The 26,445-nt window shown below is 57.8% G+C and overlaps 2 protein-coding genes across 2 annotated transcripts in view; both read left to right on the forward strand.

The window, feature by feature from the left end:
* The window catches only part of DLGAP4 (DLG associated protein 4), a 71,376-nt gene extending 59,499 nt beyond the window's left edge, over window positions 1-11,877 (forward strand). Inside the window, 3 exon segments of the mRNA XM_062204144.1 lie at window positions 8,574-8,665; window positions 9,327-9,482; window positions 10,251-11,877. Coding sequence (XP_062060128.1) covers window positions 8,574-8,665; window positions 9,327-9,482; window positions 10,251-10,469 — 467 coding nt within the window. The 3' untranslated portion in view covers window positions 10,470-11,877.
* An 8,403-nt stretch (window positions 11,878-20,280) lies between these two features.
* On the forward strand, window positions 20,281-25,665 carry MYL9 (myosin light chain 9). Its single transcript, XM_062204145.1, has 4 exons — window positions 20,281-20,369; window positions 22,508-22,717; window positions 24,222-24,383; window positions 25,032-25,665. The coding sequence occupies exons 2-4, from the start codon at window positions 22,534-22,536 to the stop codon at window positions 25,202-25,204; spliced, it is 519 nt and encodes a 172-aa protein (XP_062060129.1). The 5' UTR covers window positions 20,281-20,369; window positions 22,508-22,533; the 3' UTR covers window positions 25,205-25,665.
* The last annotated feature ends 780 nt before the right edge of the window (window positions 25,666-26,445 follow it).

Here is a 26,445-nt window from a genome sequence, read left to right on the forward strand (position 1 = left end):
GTGATACTCCATGGCTGGCGCTGTGGCATAGTGGGTCAAGCCATTGCCTGCAGCACCAGCATCCTATATGGACGCTGGTTCAGGTCCTGGCTGCCCCACTTCCAATCCAGCTTCCTGCTAACGTGCCTGGGAAAGCAGCAGAAGATGGCCCCAAAGTGCTTGGGTCCCTAGACCCACGTGGGAGACTGGGATGAAGAACCTGTCTCCTGGCTGCGGCCTGGCCCAGCCCTGGCCCTTGCAGCCTTTTGGGGCGCGAACCAACAGATGGAAGATCTCTTCTCTCCCTGTCTCTGTAATTCTTTCAAAGAAATCAGTCTTAAAAAAAAAAAAAAAAAAAAAAAGACATGTGCGTTTTTAGAAAATGAGATGGGAACATTCCTGGTGAGCATGCAGTGGTGCACCCTGGGTTTCCAGTGTGGATCTCTTTGGCCCGAGGGTGGTGATCTGGACAGTGAGCACGGCTGGAGCAGCCCTTCTGGGGTCCGGGCGTGTCTGCTAGTTCTCTCTGCAGTCGAACATTCAGCCTGGCACTGTCCTTATTCATCAGGTCTCACAGTCCGCATACACCTGGGTTTGGGGTTTTATCCAGCTTGTTGATTTTTATCGAGAACTAGACAGCGTAGTACCTTTGCAATATGATTTTTTTAAAGATTTATTTACTTATTTAAAAGGCAGAGTTAGGGAGAGACAGATCTTCTATCTGTTGGTTCACTCCCCAAATGGCTACAAGGGCCAGAGCTGGGCCAGTGCAAAGCCAGGAGCTTCATCAGGGTGTCTCAGGTGGGTGGTAAGGGCCTAAGTACTTTGGACCCATCTTCTGCTTCCAGGCGCATCAGCAGGAAGCTGGATTAGAAGTAGAGCAGCTGGGACTTGGAATGGTATTCATGTGTGACGCCAGAATCACACAAACGTTTTGTACTTTATTTTTTAAGATTTACTTTATTTGAAAGATAAGAATTAGAGAGAGAGAGGCAGAGCCAGGGAGAGAGAAAGGTCTTCCATCCACTGGTTCACTCCCCCAAATAGCCACAATGGCTGGAGCTGAGCTGATCCAAAGCTAGGAGCCAGGAGCATCTTCTGGGCCATCTTCTACTGCTTTCCCAGGCTTTCAGCAGGGAGCTGGATCAGAAGTAGAACAGCCGGGACTCAAACCAGTGCACATATGGGGTTTAACCAGTGCACTGTAGGCCAGGGGTTTAACCCACTGCACCAGCCCCCTGTACTTTTTTTAGATGATTAGTATTTTAATTTTGGAAGGATGCTTTTATAAGTGATACTTTTTTAAATGATTATTTATTTGAGGGGCCAGTATTGCAGTTTATAGGGGAAAGCCACTACCTGTGACACCAGCATTCTTCCCATATGGGCGCCAGTGTGTATTCCAGCTGCTCTGCTTCCAATCCAGCCCCTTCAGGGAAAAGCCATGGAAGATGACTCAGGTGTTTAGGCCTGGGGCTTCTGGCACCTGGCTTCAGCCTGGCCCAGTGCTTGCTGTTGGGACCAGCTGGGGAGTGCACCAGCGGATAGAAGGTCTCTCTCTGTATCTCTATCAAAAATAAATCTTAAAAAAAAAAAAAAGTTACTTATTAGCAAGAGTGACAGAAGCACCTTCTGTCCACTGGTTCACTCCCCAAGTGGCCATACCAGCTGGGGCTAGACCAGGCCAAAGCCAGGAGCTAGGAACTTCACCCAGGTCTCCCACATGTGTGGCAGGGGCCCAGGTACTTGGACGATCATTTGCTGCCTTCCCAGGAGAATTAACAGGAATCTGGATTGGAAAAGTAGTGGGAACTGGAAATAGCACTCCAATATGGGATGGCTGCATCACAGTCAGAGGCTTCACCCACTGTGCCATAACACCTGCCTCCAGGGATGTCTTTGGTTACTGCATTTCCTGTTTATTTCTGATTAAATGCTCTTGACTTCTCTTTGATTTTATATCTACAGACTGCTATACTTAGAGTTGAAAAAAAAATTTACGTTCTTAAAGGGTTTTACACATTTTTATTCACCTCTAAAATTGCACTTATTTGTAGAATACAGTGTGATATTCCAAAGAAGTCATACTGCACGTATTGAGGAAATCCCAGTAATTAGCATCTCCTGCTTGTCGTTTATGTTGGAAGATTTCAGCGCCTCTCATCTAGTCCTTCTGTGAAATACAGAGTGGGTCATGGTGAAGTGCAGTCACTCCACTGTGCTGTAGAACACCAGAACTCGGCTCTGTCTAACCATGCCTCCGTACCCGTCATCCAGCCTCCCTCTCTCCTCTCGCTGCCCCGCTCTTCCCAGCGTCTAGTACACTTTTTAGATCAGCTTGGTTTTTTCTCTAATTTCTGCATAAACATGAGAAAGAATATGTGGCATTTGCTTTTTTTTTTTTTTTTTTTTTAATATTTATTTGAAAGGCACACACAGAGAGAGATACAGAGACAGAGATCTTCATCTGCTGGTTCATTCCCCAAATGGCCTCAATAGCTGGGGTTGGGGACCGGCACTGTGGTGTAGTGGGTAAAGCTGCTGCCTGCAGTGCCAGCATCCCATATGGGCGCCGGTTCAAGTCCCAGCTCCTCCACTTCCAATCCAGCTCTCTGCTGTGGCCTGGGAAAGCAGTGGAAGGTGGCCCAAGGCTTTGGGCCCCTGCACCAACATGGGAATCAATCTCCTAGCTCTTGATCAATGAAGCTCCGCCCATTGCAGCCAATTAGGGAGTAAACCAGTGGGTGGAAGACCAACTCTCTCTGTGCCTCTTTTCTCTTTGACTAAATCTAAATTTAAAAATCTGACTAACTTTAAAAAAGGAAAAGAAAATAGCCGGTGTTGGGCCAGGCTGAAGCCAGTATCACATGGGTGCAGGGGCCCAAGCACTTGTGCCATCTTCCTTTGCCTTCCCAGGCACATTAGCAAGGAGTTGAGACTGGAAGTAGAGAGCCAGAACTTGAACTGGTGCCCATATGGGATGCCGGCACATACACCAGCCCCAGTATTTGTCTTTCTGTTCCTGGCTTATTTCATTCAACACATCTTCCAGGTTCATCCAACTGCAAATGACAGATTTCCCTCTTATTTATGGCTAATATAACATTGTATAAATATACCACATTTTCTTCATCCATCCATCAGAAAGCACGTAGGTTAATTCCATAAGTTGGATATTCTGAATAGTGCTGCAACACACACAGATATGTTGATTTAACTTCTTGATCTGTAAATAAGGAATTGCTTTCAACATTGTGCCACTGAGTATGGTGTTTACTATAGATATTTTTTTTCTTTTTTTTTCTTTTCTTTTTTTTTTTTTTTTTTGACAGGCAGAGTGGACAGTGAGAGAGAGAGAGAGACAGAGAGAAAGGTCTTCCTTTGCCGTTGGTTCACCCTCCAATGGCCGCCGTGGTAGCGCGCTGCGGCCGGCGCACCGCGCTGTTCCGATGGCAGGAGCCAGGTACTTCTCCTGGTCTCCCATGGGGTGCAGGACCCAAGGACTTGGGTCATCCTCCACTGCACTCCCTGGCCACAGCAGAGAGCTGGCCTGGAAGAGGGGCAACCGGGACAGGATCGGTGCCCCGACCGGGACTAGAACCCGGTGTGCCGGCGCCGCAAGGCGGAGGATTAGCCTGTTGAGCCACGGCGCCGGCCTACTATAGATATTTTACAGATGGTTTGGTTAAGAAAATTATTGGATAGGATGGAATTTACAAATCTGCTTAACCCATCTGTTTTATTCTTAATTTCAGTTACTATATTTTTTAGGTCCAGACTTTTTTTAAGAGTTATTTATTTACTTGAAAGGCAGAGCTACAGAGTGGCAGAGGCAGAGAGAGAGGTCTTCCATCCACTGGTTCACTCCCCAGATGGCTGCAACGGCCGGAGCTACACTGATCTGAAGCCAACAGCCAGGAGCTTCCTCCGTGGCTTCCCACGTGGGTGCAGGGGCCCAAGGACCTGGGCCATTCTTCATTGCTTTCCCAGGCCACAGCAGAGAGCTGGATCAGAAGTGGAGCAGCTGGGACTCCAGCTGGCGCCCATGTGGATGCCGGCGCTGCAGATGCGGCTCTACCTGCTACGCCACAGCGCAGGCCCCCAGACCTTTCAGCTGATACTTTGTTGACAAATCTTTGTTCTCTGCTGAAAGTCTTTATCTTCTGTCTTCTGTACATATTCATTGTTATTTTAAAGCCTTCTTGTCAAGTAACTCTGACTCCTGTAGATCTCTGTTCTTCTCTTTTCGTGTGCATTGGTCCTGTCTCCTGATGTGCCTGGTAATTTTTATTCAGCGTTAGAAACCTTACATGATCGCTTCTCGGCCTGTTGGCCACGATCAGCTGTAGAAACTGTACATGAAAACTCTAAAGGTAACTGGAAGTTTAGCATAATTTTCTGCTCTTTTAAGATAAATTTTGTGCTTCTTGCAAACAATTAGAATAAGACTGGATCAATTTAATTGAAATGGAATTGAGCTGATTATGAGCTGGGTCTTGGTGCCAGCTCCTCCATTTGGCTCAGCCTTAATCCTGATGTGTATTCTTTAGGAAGTACAGTGAGAGCCCCTGCATGGCTGAACTCGCTTTTCCCTCTCGTCCCTCAAGACCCGTGGAGGCGCTGCCCAGCCGAATGCGCTTTCCTAGATGGTTCAGGTGCTGCCTCTCCCTCGGTAGCTCTGAATTCCAATTCTTCTCTCTCTTCCTGTGAAGCTGCCTTCAGTTGTGCTCAGCCGCTCAGTCTTGTGCTGCCTGGACCTTGAGCGGTGCGTGGGGGTACAGAACACCAGACCCGAGTGCCATTTCCTTCCTCACTGGGCTCTTGGCCTCTCAGAGTCTGGTTGCTTTGCTAATTTTCCTAATAGAAGAGGCTTGTTGTTGTGACTGACATTTTACCTGGTTGGCTTTGGCTTCTTGTTCTTGGTGGGAGGATTCAGGTTGTCTGGTACTAGATAGTTTGTTGTGGCCAGAATCAGAAGTCATTGAAATTTTAAGTTTTGAATCAGTCTTGCGTTTCTGAAATAAACCCAACAGAATTATATTATTATTTTAGTACCTTACTGGATTTGTTACATGTAATAATTTTGCTTTTGGGGGTGTACTGGTGCCCATAGCGTCCACACTTGGGATGCCCATAACTCACACTGCAGTGCCTGCGTTCAGGTTTCAGCTTTGCTTCTGATTCCAGCTTCCTGCTAGTGAACACCCTGGGAGGCATCAGGCAGTTTGTTCGTTTCGTTAATTACTACTGTCACCTCTTTAATTGTATTGTTCCTCCATTAATGTCTTTTTTTGGGGGCAGGGGCAGGCAGAGTAGACAGAGATAGAGAGAAAGGTCTGCCTTTCCATTGGTTCACCCCCCAAATGGCTGCTACGGCCAGCGCGCTGCGCCTATCCGAAGCCAGGAGCCAGGTGCTTCCTCCGGGTCTCCCATGTGGGTGCAGGGCCCAAGCACTTGGGCCATCCTCCACTGCCTTCCCGGGCCACAGCAGAGAGCTGGCCTGGAAGAGGAGCAACTAGGACAGAATCTAGTGCCCCGACTGGAACTAGAACCCGGGGTGCCAGCGCCACAGGCGGAGGATTAGCCAAGTGAGCCGCAGCGCCAGCCCATTAATGTCTTTTTTAGAGATTTATTTATTTTAAAGAGTTACAGAGAAGTAGAAACAGAGAGTTCTTCTATCTGCTGGTTCACTCCCAAATGGCTGAAACAGCTGGAACTGAGCTGATCCGAAGCCAGGAGCCGGGAACTTCTGGGTCTCTCACATAGGTGCAGGGGCTTAAGCACCTGGGCCATCCTCCACTGCTTTCCCAGGCCACAGCAGAAAGCTGGATTGGAAGAAGAGCAGCCGGGACTCAAACCCACTGCGCCCCAGCACTGCGCCTGTTGCTCTCACACCGGATGTCAGGCTGTTGGCCCTCCTTGTGCAGGCTGTGCAGCTTCCGCTGTGGTTTATTTGGACCAGTGAGTCATTTAGAAATGCTTGTCTTCAGTAGATATGGAGGTTTATTATACACTCTCACTGTTTTCTTAGAGTTTAAGTTTTATTCGGAAGGCCAAAGAGACAATTTTCCACCCACTAATTCACTCTCCAAATCTCTGCCACACCTGGGACCTGGCCAGACCAAAGCCAAGAGCCAGGAATGCAATCTGGGTCTCCCACGTTGGATACCTGCGTCATCCCCTGTGGCCTGCCTCCCAGTGCACATTAGCAGGAAGCTGGAAGCAGCCAGGACTCCCAACCCTGCGACTCCAGTGTAGATGCAGGTGTTCCAGCGGCAACTCCACTGCCACGTCTGATGCCCACTGGAACCTGATTACGTTGGTGTTGAAAAACATGAGCTGGGGGCCAGCATTGTGGCATAGTAGGTTAAACCGTGCCTGCATCGCTGGCATCTCATATGGGCACCAGTTCATGTCCTGGCTGCTCCTTCCAATCTGGCTCCCTGCTAATGGCCCGGGAAAAGCAGCAGAAGATGGCCCAAGTATTTGGGCGCCTGCCATTCAATGTGAGACCCAGCAGCAGTTCCTGGCTTCTGCCTGGCCCAGCACTGGCCACTGCAGCCATGTGGGGAGTGAACCAGCGGATGAAAGATCGGTCTCTTTCCCTAAGCAGCTTTCAAAATTTAAAAAAAAGGAAAAAAAAAGTGCTTCTCCTAGAACCTTTTTAGCTGCCTTTTAAGAGCTTTGTCTTTGGTTTTAGTGTAAACACATATTTTTGGATTTTGCTTGGGGTTGATTTGGCTTCCTGAGGATTGCTGTCATCTGCCAGTTCTGGACCATTCTTCGCCACGATGGATTTTTCTGTTTTCTTTTCGAACGTCTGGTAGATACATGTGCTTTCTCCTCCATGCCTCAGTCTCTCAGCGTCTCCTGACACGTGCATCACTGCCTCCAAACAAACGTGCAGGGTGGAGACTCACCAGGGTTTCCCACTGCAGACCAGGCCAGCTGGGATCCCTGCATCTGGGGCCGGGGCGCGCCTTTTATCCCCAGGTTATCCATTTTAAAAATGTTACTAATCGGGAAGTATAAGCATTTGGGGGAGGAGGAGGTCTTCTTCAGTCCTGCTCTCCATCCTTATTCATGGAGAATTTTCAAGTTTAATCTTTGTGCCACTTCCAGCAGAGCCTGTTTTGTTTCCCTGGTGGCCGGGTTTCTCTCCTGCTCTGGGTTCAAGAGTTCCCGTTTCAGCACCTTCCCTCTTTCTTCTCCCATGTCCCTGGCTAAACATTGCAGTCTTCATCTGTTCTCTGGCCGGTTCTCCAGCACTCACTCACTTGCCATTGCTGCTCCTGCAGCATGTTTGCTTAGCTGCTTTGTAACTACCTGTTTCTTAATGAGGCAAAATCTTCCTCCACGAACTCCTGAAAGTGTATCGCTGTGGGAAAGGGACCCACGCTGCATCCCCAGTCCCCGGCCAGCAGGGAGCCTCACGCCATGGGTGCCTGCCGGAGTTGTCCTCTCTTCTCCCTGGGCAGAGCCAGACCTCCTCAGCTTTGTGTGGTGCTGAGTCAGCGTCAAAGAAGTTCCTGCTGCAGCGCGTACCACTTCTCGTAAGGTTTTATCCCCTCAAAGTATGTTTGTCCCTCGGGAAACTCAAAAACTCGCCCCTTTCTCTGATACCTGCAACCCCAACAGCCCTCCTTCTAGGACTATCACCAGACTTGACCGCCTTTTTTTTTTTTTTTTTTTAAGGCCTCATTTACTTATTTGAAAGACAGAGTTGGGGAGACAGATCTTCTGCTCACCAGTTCACTCCCCATGTGGCAGCAATGGCCAGGGCTTGGGCAGGCTGAAGCCAGCTTCTTCCAGGTCTCCCACAGGGGTACAGGTGTCCAAGCACCCGGCCCATCTGTGGGGAGCTGGATCAGAAGTGGAGTGAACTGACGTCCACATGGCATGCCAGCACTGCGGGAGGCAGCTTTCCCCGCTACGCCGAGATGCCGGCTCTTCGGCAGCCTTCTTAAGAGGCTAAACGTCAGGGTTTTGTCAGAGGCCGTCTGCAGCCCAGCGCCTTACTGTGTTGGTTTTCGAGGATTTGCAGTCCTCTCACACCAGGAGACAGTACTGCCTTCCTGCCACCATTTGAAAACGGGAGTCGCACCGAAGGATCAGCCTTGTTCTCACAGCTAAGCGCTTCATAACCGGGATGTTAATTTTCGTAACACTTCTGTCGGGTTGTGTGATTCTATCTTGCTGAAGCTCTGGAACAGTCTGAATGTATGAGACGGGAATGATCTGTTCTTTGAAGTCTTTTTAAGATCCTCACCTGTAAAACTACCTAGGCCTGATTCTTTTCTCTGGGAAGACTTTTGACTTCTGCTTCAGTCTTTTAGAAATACTTGATCTGATCGGATTTATGTTTTTTCTGAAAATTGTTTCCATTTCAGCTCGGGGTTCAAACTGCACACAATGACCTCAGGAGCCCCGGATGGGGCTCAGAGTATCTGTGTTGTTCGCATCTCAGTGAGGGCGGAGCCTCCGCCCTCTGGAAATCACAGCTGATGGCCGGGGGAGGCGGGAGGGAGGCCAGGGGAGCTCGCCCTCGCCCCCTCGCCATGCCTTGCTCAATGTCTCTGCTTTTGCTTCCCCAGTCTTAGGAAAAGTCCTGAGTGCTGTGGGCAGCGCCCAGCTACTGATGTCCCAGAAATTCCAGCAGTTCCGGGGCCTCTGCGAGCAGAACTTGGTGAGTGGGCTCTTCCTCCTCCATAGCAGGACGCTAAGCCTCGGTGCCCCAGGAGAGCGCAGGGGCTGCTGCTCGTAACGCTGACGGCAGTGCTGTCCGTGCCTGGCACAGGGACAGCCAGGGGTCCTCTCAGAGACCGTCTGAGGTGGAGCACGTCCCTGTCCCTGGCTGCTGGACCTGGAGCTCAACCTGTGGCACTGGTGAGGACTGAAGGAAGCCACCACTAGGCTGGGGAGGCTCCTGCCCACACCTCACCTACTGGGGGAGGCCAGGACGGGATGTCCTGTGGACACTGCTCTCCAACTAGCCAGGAGTGTGGACCCCAGGGCACGGGGAGGGTCCGTCTCCAGGACCTGCTGGTATCTTGGGGTGGTTGTGGAACAGAAGGGAAGGGAACCAACGGCCTGGGCTTCTCCCTGCCTCCCTGTGAGACCATGGCCGTGAGTGTCTGCTTCCCTTGTTCGGTGCATTGGCTGCCTCGTGTAGTCGGGACACGCGTGCCCTCCTCCCAGCAGCCCCTCACCATTAGGGCAAGCCCTGCCCAGGAACTGGCTTCCCTCACTCCTGAGAGACTGACCCAGACGCTGAGGACAAGGGGATGGGGGCACTAAGCTTGGGGTGGGGACAGGACAGGCCCCACTGATGGCCATGTGCTCCACAGAACCCTGACGCCAACCCACGCCCAACAGCCCAGGACCTGGCAGGGTTCTGGGACCTGCTACAGCTGTCCATCGAGGACATCAGCATGAAGTTTGATGAGCTCTACCACCTCAAGGCCAACAGCTGGCAGCTGGTGGAGACCCCCGAGAAGAGGAAGGTGAGCATGGAGCAGTGCGGAGGGGAAGTCCAGGGACAAATTCCTGGTCGGCAGTAACGCTGCCCACATCGGTCAGTGCTGCTTGGCTCCCTTCTCCGTGTGTCGTCTGAGCTGGGGCTCACGTCCATCACTGCGTGGGGTCCATGCTTGGCACTTGTCTGGCACGTCGCTCGCTCCGTGTAGCTGAGGCTGCCCCCGGAAGCATGCTGGCCCACCCTGCATGTCCAGGGGAGGGGATTCCTGGGAGACCCCTTGCCCACAGCCCCGCCCGGCAGAGCTCTGGAGGCAGCAAATGGGCCCTCCTCCTGGGGCCTGCGCTCCCAGTTCTGCCCGCCTCCCTCTGGGGGCCAGCCTTGTCCCTCAGGTTCAGGTTCCCGCCTGCAAGCCAGGGGAGCCCGGTGCCCCCCATCGAGTTCTGATCCCTGGGTAGCAGTTGAAATGTGAGCTTGGACTTGGGTCCAGTGAGGCAGGATCGTTCCTGCCTGCATCCCAGACTCCCAGTGGCTCAAAGCGGGGTGGGGACAGGTGATGTGTCCATCTGCTAGAACATTCTAGACTCTTCAGCTTGCTTTTTGCTCTTGTGCCTTGTGCTTTTCCCACTATCATTGCTTCTTGTGGCTTCTTGACTCCAGATGTGTATTGCTTGTGCCCAGTGCTGGGAGGGAGGCCGGCGTGGGAGACTGGCCGCTGGCATATAGTGGGGGTAGTGCCACATAAAAGGTGGCACCTTTATTTTATTTTTGTTCCCTCCTCACTGTCTCACTAAAGGAAGAGAAGAAACCACCCCCTCCAGTCCCAAAGAAGCCGGCCAAGTCGCGGCCGGCAGTGAGCCGTGACAAGGCCTCCGACGCGGGGGACAAGCAGCGTCAGGAGGCCCGCAAGAGACTGCTGGCGGCCAAGCGGGCAGCGTCCGTGCGGCAGAACTCGGCCACGGAGAGCGCAGACAGCATCGAGATCTATGTCCCCGAGGCCCAGACCCGGCTCTGAGACCGTGGAGAGGGAGGGGGACGGTTTCAGACCATTAAAAACACACACACACACACTACATGCGTGGGACACTCTTCTCAGCCTTTAGTACGGCTGTTTTCTCTAGAGACCCTGAGCCAACTTTGAAATTGACGCATCCAAGGGCTCACAATTTGGCTTTCTCGGGTCCCTCCCAGCTTTAGTTATGAAGACTTCTCACACAAAACATCAACAGAAACCCCAAAACTAAAAACTCGTTTCCTCTTGCTGGCCAAGGCGGGCTAGACCAACGGACTGCAGCAGCGCCCCGCCCGGCCTCAGCGTGCGGCTCTCGCCTGGCTGCCGACCCAGGACTCCGACCAGCTCCTCACAGGACGACCACGCCCGGGGCAGCCATGGGCGCCTGCCACGCCCCCGCCCCTGGCTCCCCTGTGCCGACCTTGGATTTCGTTTCATTCTTACGTTTTTCTTTCCCTTCAGAGCTCACACAGGGGTCACCTCGTGGCTAGCGGCTTTGTGCTTCTCAGCCCTCGTGGTGGCTGAGGGCCCAGAGGACAGAGATGGACACGCATCCCCTCCCCTACCACGCACGCACACACGCACACAGACGGAGCTGCCCTTCGGCCCCTGGGGGCGGAAACGAGAGGAGGCCGCGGCCGTCACGCCAGGCCCTGCCTTTTTCTTCTCTCCAGCAAAGGAAAGTGAGGACTCAGAGGGGCGGCCCCGTTTTCCCGGGGGCTGCCTGTCCTGGGCCGCGCCGTGTCTGTACGTATGTGTACATATGCACATAGACCCTCAAGTGTATATTAACAAACGCCATCTGCCCACCCATGCCCACCAGCGCCGCCGCCGCCACCGGCTCTCGGGGCACCTGGCAGGAGGCGGGGGGTGTGAATAGCATATATTTTTACATGTACTATATCTAGGTGTGTGTACAAGTGTGTGTAAAAATATATACTTGTGTGTAAGCAGCCTTTTTTTGGTCTCCCGCCCTGCCCCCTACCGCGGGCCCTTCTGCCCAGCCTCTGATTTTTCTGTTCTGTTCTTTCTACCCGGATCACCCTTCTCTCTCGCCTGCCCTCCGTCCCCACTCCTAGGGTGTCTTGAGCCCTGAGCTGCAAAGGCCCGGGCCTGCGGGGCGGGGTGGGGAGGGGAGGGCAGGGCCAGGGCCAAGCCCAGCAGTGAGCTCGGCACACGAGGGGCTGCTCTATACTGTGTATATGACTCAGCGGCGTGGGAGACGTCCTCGTGTCCAGTGCAGGGGGAACCCAGGGCCTGCTCTGGGCCCCATTCCAGCTTGGCCGCCGTGTGTGACCTTGGGCAAGTCACTCGACCTCTGTGTGCCTCAACTTCCTCCTCTGTAACATGGGGACAGTCCCAGCCCCTCCCTACCTCACAGGCATGTTGTGAGAATAAATGAGGTAACGTGTACCAAGGGCTCATGGTCTTATTGGTGGGGTGAGCAAGGTGGGAGTAGCTGCCCCCCACAAACCAAGCCAGAGCCCCTCCTGGGAGCACATGCTGCAGTCCTGTCCCCATCGGATGCTTCAGACACAGCTGCTCGCCCAGAGCCGGGGTGGGACGCTTGCTCTCCTCCCCCAGCAGCTGCCCCCACCCTGGCAGCTGTGGGCACTCAGCACATACACTTATTGACCACCCACCTGCCACCAGCGCCGGCTTCCGGGGAGGCTGGGTAGGGCACACGCACAGACGAGTTCAAGTCCACGACAGGAGGCAGCAGGAGGAGGAAGGTGCTAGGAACCCAGGGTGGGCAAGAAAATTCTGGTCAAGGTTGGAGGAGGGCTGAAGGGATTCAGCCCCTGTGGGAGGGGGAGTGGCGTGGAGAGCGAGATGCTGGGGACACTTCATGCCAGGCAGAGGGGCCTGGAGGTACCAGCTCCTGGAGGCAGAAACCTTTCAGAATCCTTGGGGCCTGGCTGTGGAGCCAAACAGCAGGTCTCCTCCCTTGGCCCAACCCAGCCAGGATGCCAAGGGACACAGCTCCAACCTCCCAGGGGCTTTGTTCAAGCTGCCCAGCCCTCCCCCAGCTGGGCCCCTTGGGCGTCCTCCCAACTGTGAGCAGTCCCTGGAGCCCAGTACTTACTGTGGCTGAGAGTCCGGGGCCCCCAGGGGCTCTCATTTACTCCTGCGTCGATGCCTTCCTGGACCGACCCCTGCTCCAAGTTCCAGGCGGGGGGTACTGGAAGGTAAGGAAGGGGGGTCGGGGTTGCAGTGGGCCAGGTCCGCACCTCTGCCTCCAGCAGCGAGCCCAGCATTCAGAGGTGTGCGTGAGTGCCAGGGAGGAAGCCACGCCGCCCAGCTCTACGCCCAGTCGCCCGGGGACCTGGGAGTGGGCCCTCGGCCTTCAGGAGCCTCGGTGTGTGTGCGGCAGCAGGGAGAGTGTTAGCTCGGGGTCCCGGGGAAGGGTCCTGCTCCGCGCGACAAGACCACATCAGGGCAGTGCCGTGGGCCCCCAGCACAGCAGCAGACAGAACCCCCACACTGAGGATCAGTGCTGTGAGCTCCTGCCCCAGAAGCGGTGGCCACCATCGCTCCTGGAGGTGTGGACAGGTCCCCCGAACCACAGGACCACAGGACGGGGTGGCAAGATGCCAGGATAGTCCACCCCAGCAGGCAGCACCCATCTCCCAACACAAGGACATTCCCACACGACACCATCACTGCCCTCACGTCTAACAAGGGGTAAAGGTGCCACCCCACTACCCACATGGGAGACCTGGAAGGAGCTCCTGGCTTCAGCCTGGCCCAGCCCCGGCCACTGCAGCCATCTGGGGAGTGAACCAGCAGATGAAGATCTCTCTTTCAAATAAATAACTCAAAAAAAAAAAAAAAAAAAAAAGGCATGTCCCAGGCAGAAACCTTTTCCCTGGGAAGGTGCCAGGAGCCCACCTGTTACCTACAGGTCACTCCAGGGGCCCTAGTCCATCCAAGACACAAACAAGGCTGACACAGCCCTGGCACCACGTCCATAACCTCTCAATCAAAAACGGTTTCCCACCCTTCGTGGTTTTGCTGCTGCTGACGTCCCTGAAGTACCCGAGCACCTTGCAGCGTGCTGCGTGACTTGGACTTGCCTGTTTCATCTCGACCCAGCAGAAGCCTTGACCAGCGCACAACTTCGATGGTGCCCCACACCCTGCTGTCAGGAAGGCATTTGTCACTTCCCGGGGTAGGGCTGGCAGCAGCTTCCCAAAGATGAGTCCCCAAGGGGACGAGAGAGGACCCAGGACAGAGGTGGGGAGGAGGCACCCTCCCCGAGGCTGCAGGGACGGGCAGCAGGAGGCTGGGAAGCCTGCACGGGGCCATAGGGCGGGGGGCAGGAAGCCCAGGTTTCCCTTCCAGGACCCCGAGCTCCCAGACTCGGGCCTGCAGAGAGCATACAGGCGCCGAGTCAGTGCCGGGTGCAGCCCTGGGCCCAGGACAAAGCCATGCAGCCAGTGGCCCTGCAGCCCCGGTGGAGCCGTGCTGCCGAGCCCAGACAACGGAGATGCTTCCCAGCAGCAGCGGGTTCAAAACGCAACCTGGAGGGAAGTTGTGTCTGCTGGCTGTCCCACTCTGCGCTGCCCTCCAAACCAGCACAGCCCGCGACGCTCCCACAACGCCAGCTGAGTGACAGCACCCTCGGGCCGAATCCACACGCCTGCCCAGCTGCCCTCCTCCAGCCCCACTCGTTGGCCGCCTTTGGGCCTCGCCTGGGGCGCCGGCTCTGCCACCAGGGCAGGTGGTGTGTGTCCTTCCCCGAGCTCGTGGAAGAACCCCCTCCAGGCCCTCAGCCCGGCCCGGGCAGCGCTGACGCCCGCTGCACACTCGGAGTCCTTCTCCTCGTGTTGTACACTCGACGATGCCTGTGCTGCGTGACAGCCCGTGTCAACAGCGGCCTGCCTGAGGGCAGTGAGTGAGTGCCGTGCACACAGGAGGGCCTCAAGAACCAGCTCCTGGGCCAGCGGGGGTTCTGCAGAGGTGACCTGGGCTTTGAGGGGTGAGCAGGAGTCCTCCCAGGTGTGGCAGCCAGGGTGCAGCGAGCGCCATGCACAGCTGCCGTCACCAGGGCAGGACCGGTCCCCGCCTCCACGGAGCCCCGGCTCCAGAGTCCGTCTCCAGAACATGTCAGAAGAGCCTGGGCGGGGAGTCTGGGGACTCCTGGCTGCCCTGGGGCTCTAACCTTCCAGGTCCTGGCCGCTCCTGCACCTCAGTCTACCACCTGCGTCTCTCTGGACGCTGCCCTCTCACCCCACTCCTCCACGTGGACGCCATCAAGCGACTTGCGGTCCCCCACGTCCACGGCTGGGCCGAGCGCAGTCAGACGGCAGCGGCAGCTGTCGCGGGCGGAGCCGGGCTGTCCAGGGAGAGGCGGCCTCCAAGCCGCACGCCTCAGCTTCTCATTAATCAGCGTGTTGATGACAGTGGCCCTTCAAAAGGCTTGTGGAAATGGAGTTGAAAGTTTTAAATTAAAATTGTTAAGTCCATGCGTGGTTTCCATGAACTCTCTGAGGCTCTCTTGTACACAGGGGAAAAGCAGGAACTTTTTTTTTTTTAATAAAGTTAACTTTATTTATTTATTTTTTTGACAGGCAGAGTGGACAGTGAGAGACAGAGAGAAAGGTCTTCCTTTACCGTTGGTTCACCCTCCAATGGCCGCCACGACCAGCGTGCTACGGCCAGTGCACCGCGCTGATCCGAAGCCAGGAGCCAGGTGCTTCTCCTGGTCTCTCAGGCGGGTGCAGGGCCCAAGCACTTGGGCCATCCTCCACTGCACTCCCTGGCCACAGCAGAGAGCTGGACTGGAAGAGGGGCAACTGGGACAGAATCCGGCACCCCGACCCGGACTAGAACCCAGGGTGCCGGCGCCGCAGGCGGAGGATTAGCCTAGTGAGCCGCGGTGCCGGCCAAAAACAGGAACTTTCTGATAGCTGATGCTGGCTGGCGTCCATCACCTCACCCGGTGGAGGACGAACAAGGTCACACAGCTGACGGCAGGGTGGACAGAGACAAACACAGGTCACACACATGACGGCAGGGTGGACGGAGACGAACACAGGTCACACACGACGGCACATGTGGACGGAGACGAACACAGGTCACACACATGACGGCACGTGTGGACGGAGACGAACACAGGTCACACAGTTGATGGCAGGGTGGACGGAGACGAACACAGGTCACACACATGACGGCAGGGTGGACGGAGACGAACACAGGTCACACACGACGGCACGTGTGGACGGAGACGAACACAGGTCACACAGCTGACGGCAGGGTGGACGGAGACGAACACAGGTCACACACATGACGGCAGGGTGGACGGAGACGAACACAGGTCACACACGACGGCACGTGTGGACGGAGACGAACACAGGTCACACAGCTGACGGCAGGGTGGACGGAGACGAACACAGGTCACACACATGACGGCGCGTGTGGACGGAGACGAACACAGGTCACACACATGACGGCGCGTGTGGACGGAGATGAACACAGGTCACACAGCTGATGGCAGGGTGGACGGCAGCACAGCACGGCTGCCGAGCACAGGTGACCTGGAGCACCAGGTGGCGACCCCGCCGCATGAGAAACACGAACCGCGAGGGACGAAGAAGAGCTAAGGAACAGTCCCAACTTCCCAGAGACCATCGGCGTCCTGTGGGTGTGCAACAGGCACTCGACAAAAGCCAAGACCCTTTCAGGATCCAAACACTCAGCCAAGCGGGAGGAGGGGGAACTTCCTTAGGCTACACAAGGCGCCCATAGCAAAGTCCACAGCCGATGCCCCCGCCAAGGTCAGGAGCCACATGGTGTGTCCTCCTCACCTCTGCCATGGAGCCCCGTGCCACAGGTTCCAGCCAGGGCGGTGAGGCAAGGTCATTCAATTCAAACATTAAAACATTACAAACCGACATAAGCAAATGCATGGTGTCCAGGTCGGAAAGTAGGAAGCAAAAGCATCTCTACCTGGAGATAACAAGACAACGCGACCTCACGTAGGAACGCTGGGCCTTGTGCACAAGGACCTCTGGAGTAAGGGAGCGCCTTTGATTAGGACGCTGGCTACAGCCCCGGTCCATGAACACCCACTGAATGTACACCACTACGATATAATAAAAAAAAATCAACGTTTGGGCTTGGTGCCTGTTCCTGGCACACAACTCCTAAAACTCTTAGGATTTCTCGAGTAACCAGCGTCTCTTGCATGCTCATGATGGCACTGGTGGCTGGGGGGCCCTCGAGGGCTGCAGGATGGGGGCCCAGAGGAGGGGTGGAGCTTTCATGCCTCTGCACACCACTCTCCAGGAAAGGAGGAGCCGAATGCGGAGCCGGCGCCCACAGCCGAGGGCTTCACGGATCAGAGCCGCATCTCAAGGCCGCCCCGGGGCTCCCTGCAGGGTGCCGGGAGGCTGAGCTGAGGAAGCTCCCCACTCTCCCTGGGCCTCTCTCCCCGTTGGCTGTGCTGAGTTCCTTCCTTCCAGATGAACCGGAAATAGCAGGCAAGCTACTTTCCTGAGTTCTATGAGCATCTAACAAATTATTAACTCTGCCAGAGGGCTGGAGGAACGCATGACTTGTAGCCAAGCTGGACAGAAGTGTGGGTCACCTGGGGACCTCATACTTGCAGCTGGAGCGAGGCAGTCCTGGAGGCCGGGGCCCTTAAACCGGAGCTAACCCCAGTGTGAACGGAATTAAACTGCAGGACACCCAGCTGGCGCAGGGAGCTGGAGAATGCACATCTGGGTTCAGAACTCTGGAGTGAGAACATTCAACTACCCATGAACACTGAAAACGGAGTGAGAAACAATGCCATGGCAATGGCACCAAAAGCACAAATAAGATGTGGCCTGTGCACAACAGACCACGGTTCAGCCCTAAAACTGGAAGAAACACGGACATACGCTACTGAGCAACAAATTGAACTGAATCAGATTTGTACACTGAAGACTACACCATCACAGCACTGTAGAACAGTCTGGAAGTTCCCTTAAAGGGTTAAACTCAGCCCCCAGCACCCAGCACCCGCAGCCGGAAAACGGAGCCAGCATCTACACAGAAGCCCGTGTGCCGAAGCCCACGGCAGCATTTCACCTCCCTGAGAAGCGGAGCGAATCCCAACATCCTAACGTGGATTCACAACCAGGAAAAACGGTCTTCCCTACCCTGCAGTGAGCGGAATGACGTGGTGCGTGTTACGACGCGGGAGAACCCCGGCAACACTTGGCTGAGAGAAGCCACACACGAAAGGTTCCGTGTCGGACAACTCCACCTGGATGGAATTCCCAGCGTGAACCTACAGCTGAGCCGGAAAGTGGACCTGGGGGCCAGCGCCGTGGCACAGCGGGTTAACGCCCTGGCCTGAAGCGTGACATCCCATCTGGGCAGCGGCTTGAGACCCGGCTGCTCCACTTCCAGTCCGGCTCTCTGCTGTGGCCTGGGAAAGCAGTAGAGGACGGCCTGAGTCCTTGGGCCCCTGCACCCGCATGGAAGACCAGAAGGAGGCTCCTGGCTCTGGATCGGCGCAGATCCAGCCATTGCAGCCAACTGGGGAGTGAACCAACAGACGGAAGACCTCTCTCTCTCTCTCGCTCTACCTCTCTGTAACTCTGTCCTTCAAATAAGTAAATCTTTGAAAAAATAAAAGGCATGGAGCCAATGTTGTGGTGTAGTGGGTAAAGCCACTGCCTGTGACACTGGCATCCCATACAGGTGCCAGTTCGTGTCCCAGCTACTCCACTTCCAATCCAGCTCCCTGCTGATGGCCTGGGAAAAGACGACAGACCAGGTATTTGGGCCCCTGCACCCTCGAGGGAGACCAGGATGAAGCTCCCAGCTTCTGGCTTCAGCGGGCCCAGTGCTGGCCGTTTTGTTGTGGCCATCTGGGGAGTGAACCAGAGGATGGAAGCACCTTCTCTTTCTCTCTCCCTCCCTCCAACTCTTTCAAATAAATAAAAAAATTGTAAAACAAATGAGCACGAAGGTGAGGAACTGAAATTCTCGTGCCCTGGACAGGAACGAAGGAGAACGGCGCAGCCGCTCCGGGAAAGCTGCTGATGCCCCTCAAAGGATACAGAGCGCGTGACCAGCAACCCGCTTCTGGGCTGCACCCCACAGAACTGAGGCGGCCTGCAGGGGTAACCGCACGGTTACTCAGGAGAGCCTAGATGTCTGTCCTCTTAGGGACGGACGCAGACAGGATCCGTGGCCACTGAACACAGCAGAATGCTACTCGGCCTTAACATTGAAGGGACCTTGGCCCACGCGTGGATGAACCCTGAGGACATCATGTGCGGTGACAAGCCAGCACAGGACAAATACTGGATGATTCCTCTCGCACAAGATTTCAAAAAGCTCATGGAAAAATTAAAAGACCACCTTATTTTTGTACACACACACAAAATTGAAATCTCTGCATGTTTTCTTCTTTTTTAAAAAATTGTTTACTTATTTTGAAGGCAGAGTTACAAAAAGAGAGGCCTTCCACACACTGGAATACTTCCATACTCCCAATATGGCTGCAAGGACTGGGGCTGGGCCAGGCCGAAGCCAGGAGCTCCATCAGCGTCTCCCACGCGGCTACAGGGGCCCAAGCACCTGGGCTGTGCTCTGCTGCTTTCCCAGGCCCAGCAGCACAGAGCTGGATCAGAATTGGAGCAGCCAGGACTGGAACCCAGGCCCATATGGGATGCCGGCATTGTAGGCAGTGGCTTAACCTGCTGCATTTTCTTAATACACATTTTCCATGAATTTCTCTGAAACCTCCCATGCAGCCCCTGGAGTAATCAAATCCAGCGAGAGCCAGCCAGCGAGCAGAATGGGGGTAGCAAGGCAGGCGCCAGGGGAGGCCGGGATTTCTGCCGGGGAAGGATGGTGCACAGCGCAGCGCACTGGGACAGAAGCTCCGCCCCAGGCCAGCAGGTAGCCTGGGCCGGACCCTGGGCCAGAACAGTTCCTATCAACCGCACTCGGTGAACAACGGGTCCAGCCGGGCTGACGCCGAACACGCTGTGGCCTCGCAGACACCCGACAATCTCCTTTTTAGGACGAAACTCACTGAGATGGTCAGGGCGTCTCTGGCTGAGCCCGCGGCTGCAGACGACAGGCGGGTCTGCATGACTCCTGCAACTTCATCTGAAGTCTGCAATTTCAAACTAAAAAGACTTACAAACTAACTCGTCCCAGACAATTTCTGATCTCCGCCCACGGCCGCCCCTACCCAGCCCCGCAGCCCCCGGCGCGGCACAGCCCCGCACGCTGTCCCCCTGCTCCCAGGCCTCTCCTGGCCTGCCTGCCCGGCTCCGGGAGGTCCTCTCGGCCCGGCAGCTCCCCTCCCCCCTGCCGAAGCCTGCAGCCGCTGGGTCAAGGCATTTCCCGCCACGACCACCGACCACCGCAGCCTCCAGAGCAGGGTCTCTGGGTCCCCGCCCCACAAGGGCGGCCGCCCTGACACTGCAGGACCGCAGGAGGACGCCGCCCTCCCCAGGACAGGCTTGGCATCCGGGGAGAGCTAGAGCCTGGGTCTGAGACGGCAGGGTCCTGGGTGCGCTGCCTGCCCCGCTGCAGAGCTAGGAGCCACCGAGCGCGCCTTCTCCCCCGCCGCTAGGCCGCTCCCGCTGCCTCCGCTGCCCCAGCACCGCCCCTCCTTGAAACTGGAACCGCGGACGACAAGGAGCCCCGCGGGGAAGTTGGGGTCCAGGCACACCTCCGCCCGTCCAGTCTATGGGTCCAGGCCAAATAAGGCCGGGCGGGCCGCCGAGGCCCCGCCCCCGCCGTGTGCATTCTTCTGCCTTGTAAGGCCCGGCCGCCAGGCCCCGCCCCAGCCCCGCCCCCGGACAGACCCGGACCCGGACCCAGCCGCCAGGCCAGCTCCCCCGCGCTCCGGCTCTGCGCACCCTGCGAGAACCTTCTCCGCACCAGGTGGGAGCCCGCCCAGGGCCGGGGCCAGGGTATCTAGAGCAGATGGTCTAGGCGGTCCGGGCAGGAGATGGAGGATCTGGGGTCCCCGGGTAGCAAAAAGGGGTTCGAGCCTGTTGGGCAATGGGGGGCTGTTCAGGGTTCTGGGACCCTGTAGTCCAGGCTGTGCCCCTCTGCAAAGGAGTTACAGATGGCCTCGGGGGGCACGGGGGCCGGGGGGCCGGGGGCCAGGGAGGGAGCACAGGATGAAGAAACAGCCCAGCCAGGCTGCACACCCCTCTTCCACCAGTCCATCCACACCCTGGGGCAGGAGGCAGGAGTGGAGACCAGGGACCCTCCCACAGCCAGGGACCACAGCTCCCCCTCTCCGGGCCACCCCTGCACAGCTGTGCCTGCAGGCAGATAACGTCTGTGAGACCCCTGCAGGACTCACTCCGAGGGGGCTGGACAAGGACTCAAGGCTTGGAGAACTTGGGAAGAACTGGGAACTCAGCCTTGAACCAGAGGCTGCTGGCGCTGCCCAGCCCGGGGACTGCTAATGGGGGCCAGGCCTGGTGTGGTGGGAGTTCAGACACCATAGGAGAGAGGTGCCATCTGGTCCCAGACAGGCCCAGGACTGGCTGGGTCTGACCCTGGGGTCACGGACCTTCCCCCTGGAGGAACAGATGGTGGCTCCAGGGCTGAGGGCCCTGTTATCCCTGACCCCGTCTGCAGACAAGCCTGGTCACACACAGTCCTCGGGCCCGCCGCTGCCACAGGTCCGAGGCCAGCCTCTCAGGATGTGGTTTTCCTTTGTTCAGGCCTTGGGAACACCAGGGGCCAAGACTGCGCCCATCCAGCCAAACCCGGCCCCCACCCCTGTCGCAGATACGCCTCTTCCATTCTTGGGCCTGTTTTGCTAACCACGCGGTGGGGCGGCCCTAGGGACCTGCTGAGGCTGGCCAGGAGCCCAGCCCCGGAGTTAAGATCTCGCAGACCCGGGATGACTGGAGGAGAGTTGGGGGTGAAGGCCTGGAAACAGCTCAAGGAGCACTCACAGCCACACAGGCAGAGGCCTCCTGTGGGCTGGACCGTGGGGTTGAGGGCAGAGCAAAGAAGGGGCAGTCGTCCTGGGGCCTCGCAGGCCCCAAGTCCTGGTTTCCCCACCTGCATGACGGAGGCAGCAGAAACCACAGTGCGGGCTGTGAGTGGAGCAGACTGGAGGGTGCGGAGCCCCCGTGGTGAGGAGAGACCTGTGGGAGCCCACTGTCAGGACGCACCTAGAAACAGCTCTCTGCGGGCATGTCCCAGAGCTGGGCTGCAGAACAGACCGGGGAGCAAAGTGGCTGGGGACCAGCCGGAGGCCAGGGCGGCTCAATCACAGGTCACGAGAGACCGAGGTGTGGCCGCCAGTCAGAGAGGGTCAGGGTTCCCAGCGCCCCAAGGGTGACGCCGAGGGGGCCCAGACTTGCTCTAGGGGAAGGCAAGACCCTTCAAGAGTGTCAGAATGACAGGTGCGGGGCTGGGCCTGGATGAGATGAGAACTGGCTGGGGGCTAAGGGGTTAAGGGGCCAGGTCTGCACAGGGCAATAAGCCTCACGCAGGATGGGCCCTGGGGAGCTCCGGGATCAGTCTGCCACCCACCTGGGGATGGTCAGGCCCAGGGATGGAGCAGGCTGTGGAGGCGGACAAGGAATGTCAGGAACGCAGGGCTGCTGATCCAGCCACTTCCCACAGGGCCAGGGGAGCCTGGAAGGCCGCCCAGGCCAGGCAGGGCCCCAGCTGCCTCCCACGTGTCAGCCCACCTCGGCACTGGACCGAGATGCACAGTGCAAACACTGTCAGGGCTTCAAGAAGTCAAAGCCCGCTCACGGCTGGCACGGAGCCCAATCCAAAGTTTGTCACCCAGTCACAGCCAAAATAGCTTACTCCGCACCCGGCACATCTATGAAGCCCTCCTGCTGGGCGCTCCTCATGTCCCCGCTCCCAGATCCGGACTCGGGCTCAGAGCGGGGAGGCGGTTCAGGAGCCCACAGGGCCCGTGCTCACCTGCTTCCATGAAGGGCTGCGTGGCAGGAGCCCGGAGCCAATGCCAGGCTTGGGAGCGGAAATGCACTCTGTGGGAGGCAGGAAGGTTCCCTATCCTGGCCCCCTTCTTGCAGGGAAGCCCCACCCACCTGAAGCCAAGATGTCCAGCAAGCGGGCCAAGGCCAAGACCACAAAGAAGCGGCCACAGCGGGCCACGTCCAATGTCTTCGCCATGTTTGACCAGTCCCAGATCCAGGAGTTCAAGGAGGCCTTCAACATGATCGACCAGAACCGTGACGGCTTCATTGACAAGGAGGACCTGCACGACATGCTGGCCTCGCTGGGTACGCAGGGCTAGGCCTGGGTGGGCCAGGGACCTCCGGCACGTGGAGAGCACAGGTCCCACCTGAGGGGGTGGCTGCGGTGGCCGTGTCCATTTCACAGACAGGGAGACCGAGGTACCATGCAGGGCTGGAACCTGTAGAGACCGACCCGAGTGGGACTGGCTAGTGCAGATCTGTGCAGCATTTCAGTCTTAGAAAGGGCTCAGCCGCCAAGGGACAGCTTGGGGAAACTGAGACCCGGGGGAAGTCACCCCCACCGCAGTGACTTCCCCCAGCATGTTAGCTCAGGAATCACGTCCAGGTCACCGAGGCCGAGGCGAGGCCTGGCCCCGTCGCTCCCCAGGTGCTGGCCACAGACAACCAGACACCACCCTCAGCCCCAGCCCCTGGCACGGCCCTGGCTGGGGGAGGCAGCCACGGGCCCATGATGGCACTGCCCCGTGCCCATTTCCCTCCTGCTTAACAGGGGTTGGGGCCCTCGTGTCCCCACAAGGCGTCTGGTGGGGCCCGGGCAACCCTGAGTGGAGGGCTGCCACAGGACACCATCCTCTCCCTCGGGCCCGGCTTCTCCCAGCTTCAGCCCACGGTCACGGAAGATTCCTCCCCCGTGGCCCAGGCAATGGACTCCAGGGCTCCCACACGGGGACTGCCCCAGGTGCCGCGCTGGGACCCAAATGTCACAGCCCCTCCTCACGGGTGAGGGGTTGAGGCTCAGAGGAGACAAGGACCTGAAGACAGACTCATTTGCTTTTGCAAGGCAGCACCCACCCATGGGGCCCTGGACCACAGGAAAACTGTTGTAGCTCAAGTTGGTGTCTAAAGACCAATCCCAGGCTCCAGTGAGAAATGTCACACCCAGGTTAGAAGAGACAAGAACAGCAAATAAAATACTAATAAGCCCTGCAGCTGCCATCCTACATTTCAGAGCAGTCCTCTTGGATAGGTGTGCTTTTCGCTTCTACTTTACCAACGAGGAAATGGGCTCAGAGAGGTTGAGTGATCGGCCTGAGGTCACACAGCGACTAAATGGTAGAGCTGTGAACCCAGAAATTGACTCCTGAGTCCAAGGGCTGGGCCAGCCACTGTGACGAGCACGCAGCCCTTATGGTGTTTGTCTTCACAGTTCTCAGGATAGGGGAAGCTGAGGCATGGAGGTGGGATTCAAACCCCAGCCTGCGAGATGTAAAAGGACAGCAATTCAACTGCTTCTGGGAACGTGCCTCACTCGTGGGGCCGGGCTGCCTGGCTCTGGGTGCCAGCTCCACTCCTTACTCGCTGTGTGCCTCAGGCAGGGGTCGGCACGCGGCCTCACGGGGTGGTCAAAGTCACCCGTAGAGGCAGGTGCACGCAGACACAGCAGTGGGCCCAGGCGGTCGCTGCGACCACCCCCTCAAGGGGCCCTGCCCGTCTCTGCCACCCCGACCAGAGAGGCCTGTGTGTGCCGGGTGCACAGGGAGGGGGTGGAGAGGCGGGGACAGCAGCACAAATGCCACACTTGCCCCAGGGAAAAACCCCACGGACGAATACCTGGAGGGCATGATGAGCGAGGCGCCGGGGCCCATCAACTTCACCATGTTCCTCACCATGTTCGGGGAGAAGCTGAACGGCACCGACCCCGAGGACGTCATCCGCAACGCCTTCGCCTGCTTCGACGAGGAGGCCTCAGGTCAGCGTTGGGGGGTGGGCAGCCCTGGGCGTGGGCGTGTGCAAGGCGCCAGGCCCTGCCCCACCTTCTGCTGCCAGAACACCACGAGCCCCAGGGCTTCCTGCTCTGTCCCCCCAAATGCCAGACCCAGGCGGCCCGTGTCCACCAAGGCTTCCTACCCCTGACTGCTCCTGGTCTGCCATCAGGGTGCGGAATCCAGCCCACGCTCGGGTCTTCCCAAAGCCTCTGTCCCCCAGCCAGTTTCCCTGGGGACGCACACAGCAATGGCGGGCACAGCGACATCTCACTGTCCCCCGGCCAGTTTCCCTGGGGACGCACACAGCAATGGCGGGCGCAGCGACATCTCACTGTCCCCCGGCCAGTTTCCCTGGGGACACACACAGCGATGGCGGGAGCTCTCTCCCAGGGCCCTAGGCGGCCACCCACCCGACCTCTTCCAGGCTGGCAGACTTCCTTCTCCACCAGCCAGATCAAGCAGGCGCAGGGACTCAAGCACCTTGCCCAAGGCCCCACAGCTCCCAAGACGTGGGACCAGTGTTCCAACGCAGGCAGTGGGACGTACTGGGCCCTCCCCACCGGGAGGCTGCAAGGGCTGCTGGGCGCCCAGGGGCAGGGGACCCTGCCCTGACGGCCCCAGGCCCACCCCAGGCTTCATACACGAGGACCACCTGCGGGAGCTGCTCACCACCATGGGGGACCGCTTCACAGACGAGGAGGTGGACGAGATGTACCGCGAGGCGCCCATCGACAAGAAGGGCAACTTCAACTACGTGGAGTTCACCCGCATCCTCAAACACGGCGCCAAGGACAAGGACGACTGAGCCCTCCTCGGCGCCTGGCCCCTCCCACCAGCCCCGCCCCCGCCCACTTCTGCACCTGCGCCACCCCACGGCCCTCCAGGACACACTCAGCACCCTTCCTGCCAGGGCTGGGGTCGCAGCTCCCATGGAGGGCTCCGGCCAGGGGAAGCGCAGTGCCGGGCAAGGGCACAGGCCGGCCACGCCGAGGCAGGCGCCGCACCCCTCAGGGAAGGGCCATCCTCTGGGGAGACAGACCAGGAGGCCCAGGAGAGAGCTGGGGCCTGCCCACCCCTGGGCTGCCCGGGGGAGGAAGGAGCCCTGCGTCCTGGCGTCCAACACGTCACTGCACCCCTCACAGTTTCCCTCCCATGCCCTGTGGGCCCCCAGAGCACAGCGCACGCCCCCAGGGAGGGGGCTCACAGGGGCTTGTCCGGGATGTTTGTCCCCGGGGAGGCGGGGTCTCCAATAGAAGCTGAGCACTGCTTCCGCGTCTGGGTGTCTGTGGCTGGGGAGGGATGACGGCAGCCCTGCGCCCCGATACCCCCAGGCTCCCTCCCCGGCCAGGGGAAGATGTGGATCCTCCAGCCTAGGGTCCCTGCGCCTCAGGAGCACAGTCCTCCACAGAGGGGGCTCCGTGCTCAGCTGAGACCAGACCAGCAGGGGGAACCGACAGCGGGGAACAGGACTTGTCGCCTTCTTAGGGCTCATAGGAGGGAGAAGGCAGAGTGGGAGGACCCACAGGAAAGGCCACAGAAAAGGCCACAGGCAGCTGTGGGCCTCGGGACAGGTCAAGGTCACACTCCCTGAGGCCCAGAACCCGCATCTCTGAGTCGCTTCAGTGCTCTGGGAGGGCAGGGGTCCTGGAAGCACGGGGGGCTCTGAGGGCAGTGGGAGGAGCGTGCAGTCACTCGGGTGGAGGTGGGGCGCACAGTCACCAGCTCAGACAGACCTCGGCCCTGTGCAGCTCACCTCTGCACCCGGGGGCCAGGGTCCCTGCTGTGCGTCACTGACAGCGGTGCTGGGCATCAGAGGGGCTCAGGTACCTGCTGAGTAACTGGACAGAGAAGGGCGAGCACTGCCAAGTCCCCCTGTGGGGCCGGGCCACGGGGAGGGCAGGACACGTCCCAGCGGCCCACAGCAGAGGTCAGCAGGTCGCCCAGAGGCAGCCGTGCACACGTGGCAGAGGCCCAGGAGGCCCTGTCACACACAGCACCAGGCTGAGCCCCACAGGCCCCTGACCTCGACTCCAGATGGGGCCAGCC

The sequence above is a fragment of the Lepus europaeus genome, chromosome 10 (genome assembly GCF_033115175.1).
Source record: "Lepus europaeus isolate LE1 chromosome 10, mLepTim1.pri, whole genome shotgun sequence".
Lineage (NCBI taxonomy): Eukaryota > Metazoa > Chordata > Mammalia > Lagomorpha > Leporidae > Lepus > Lepus europaeus.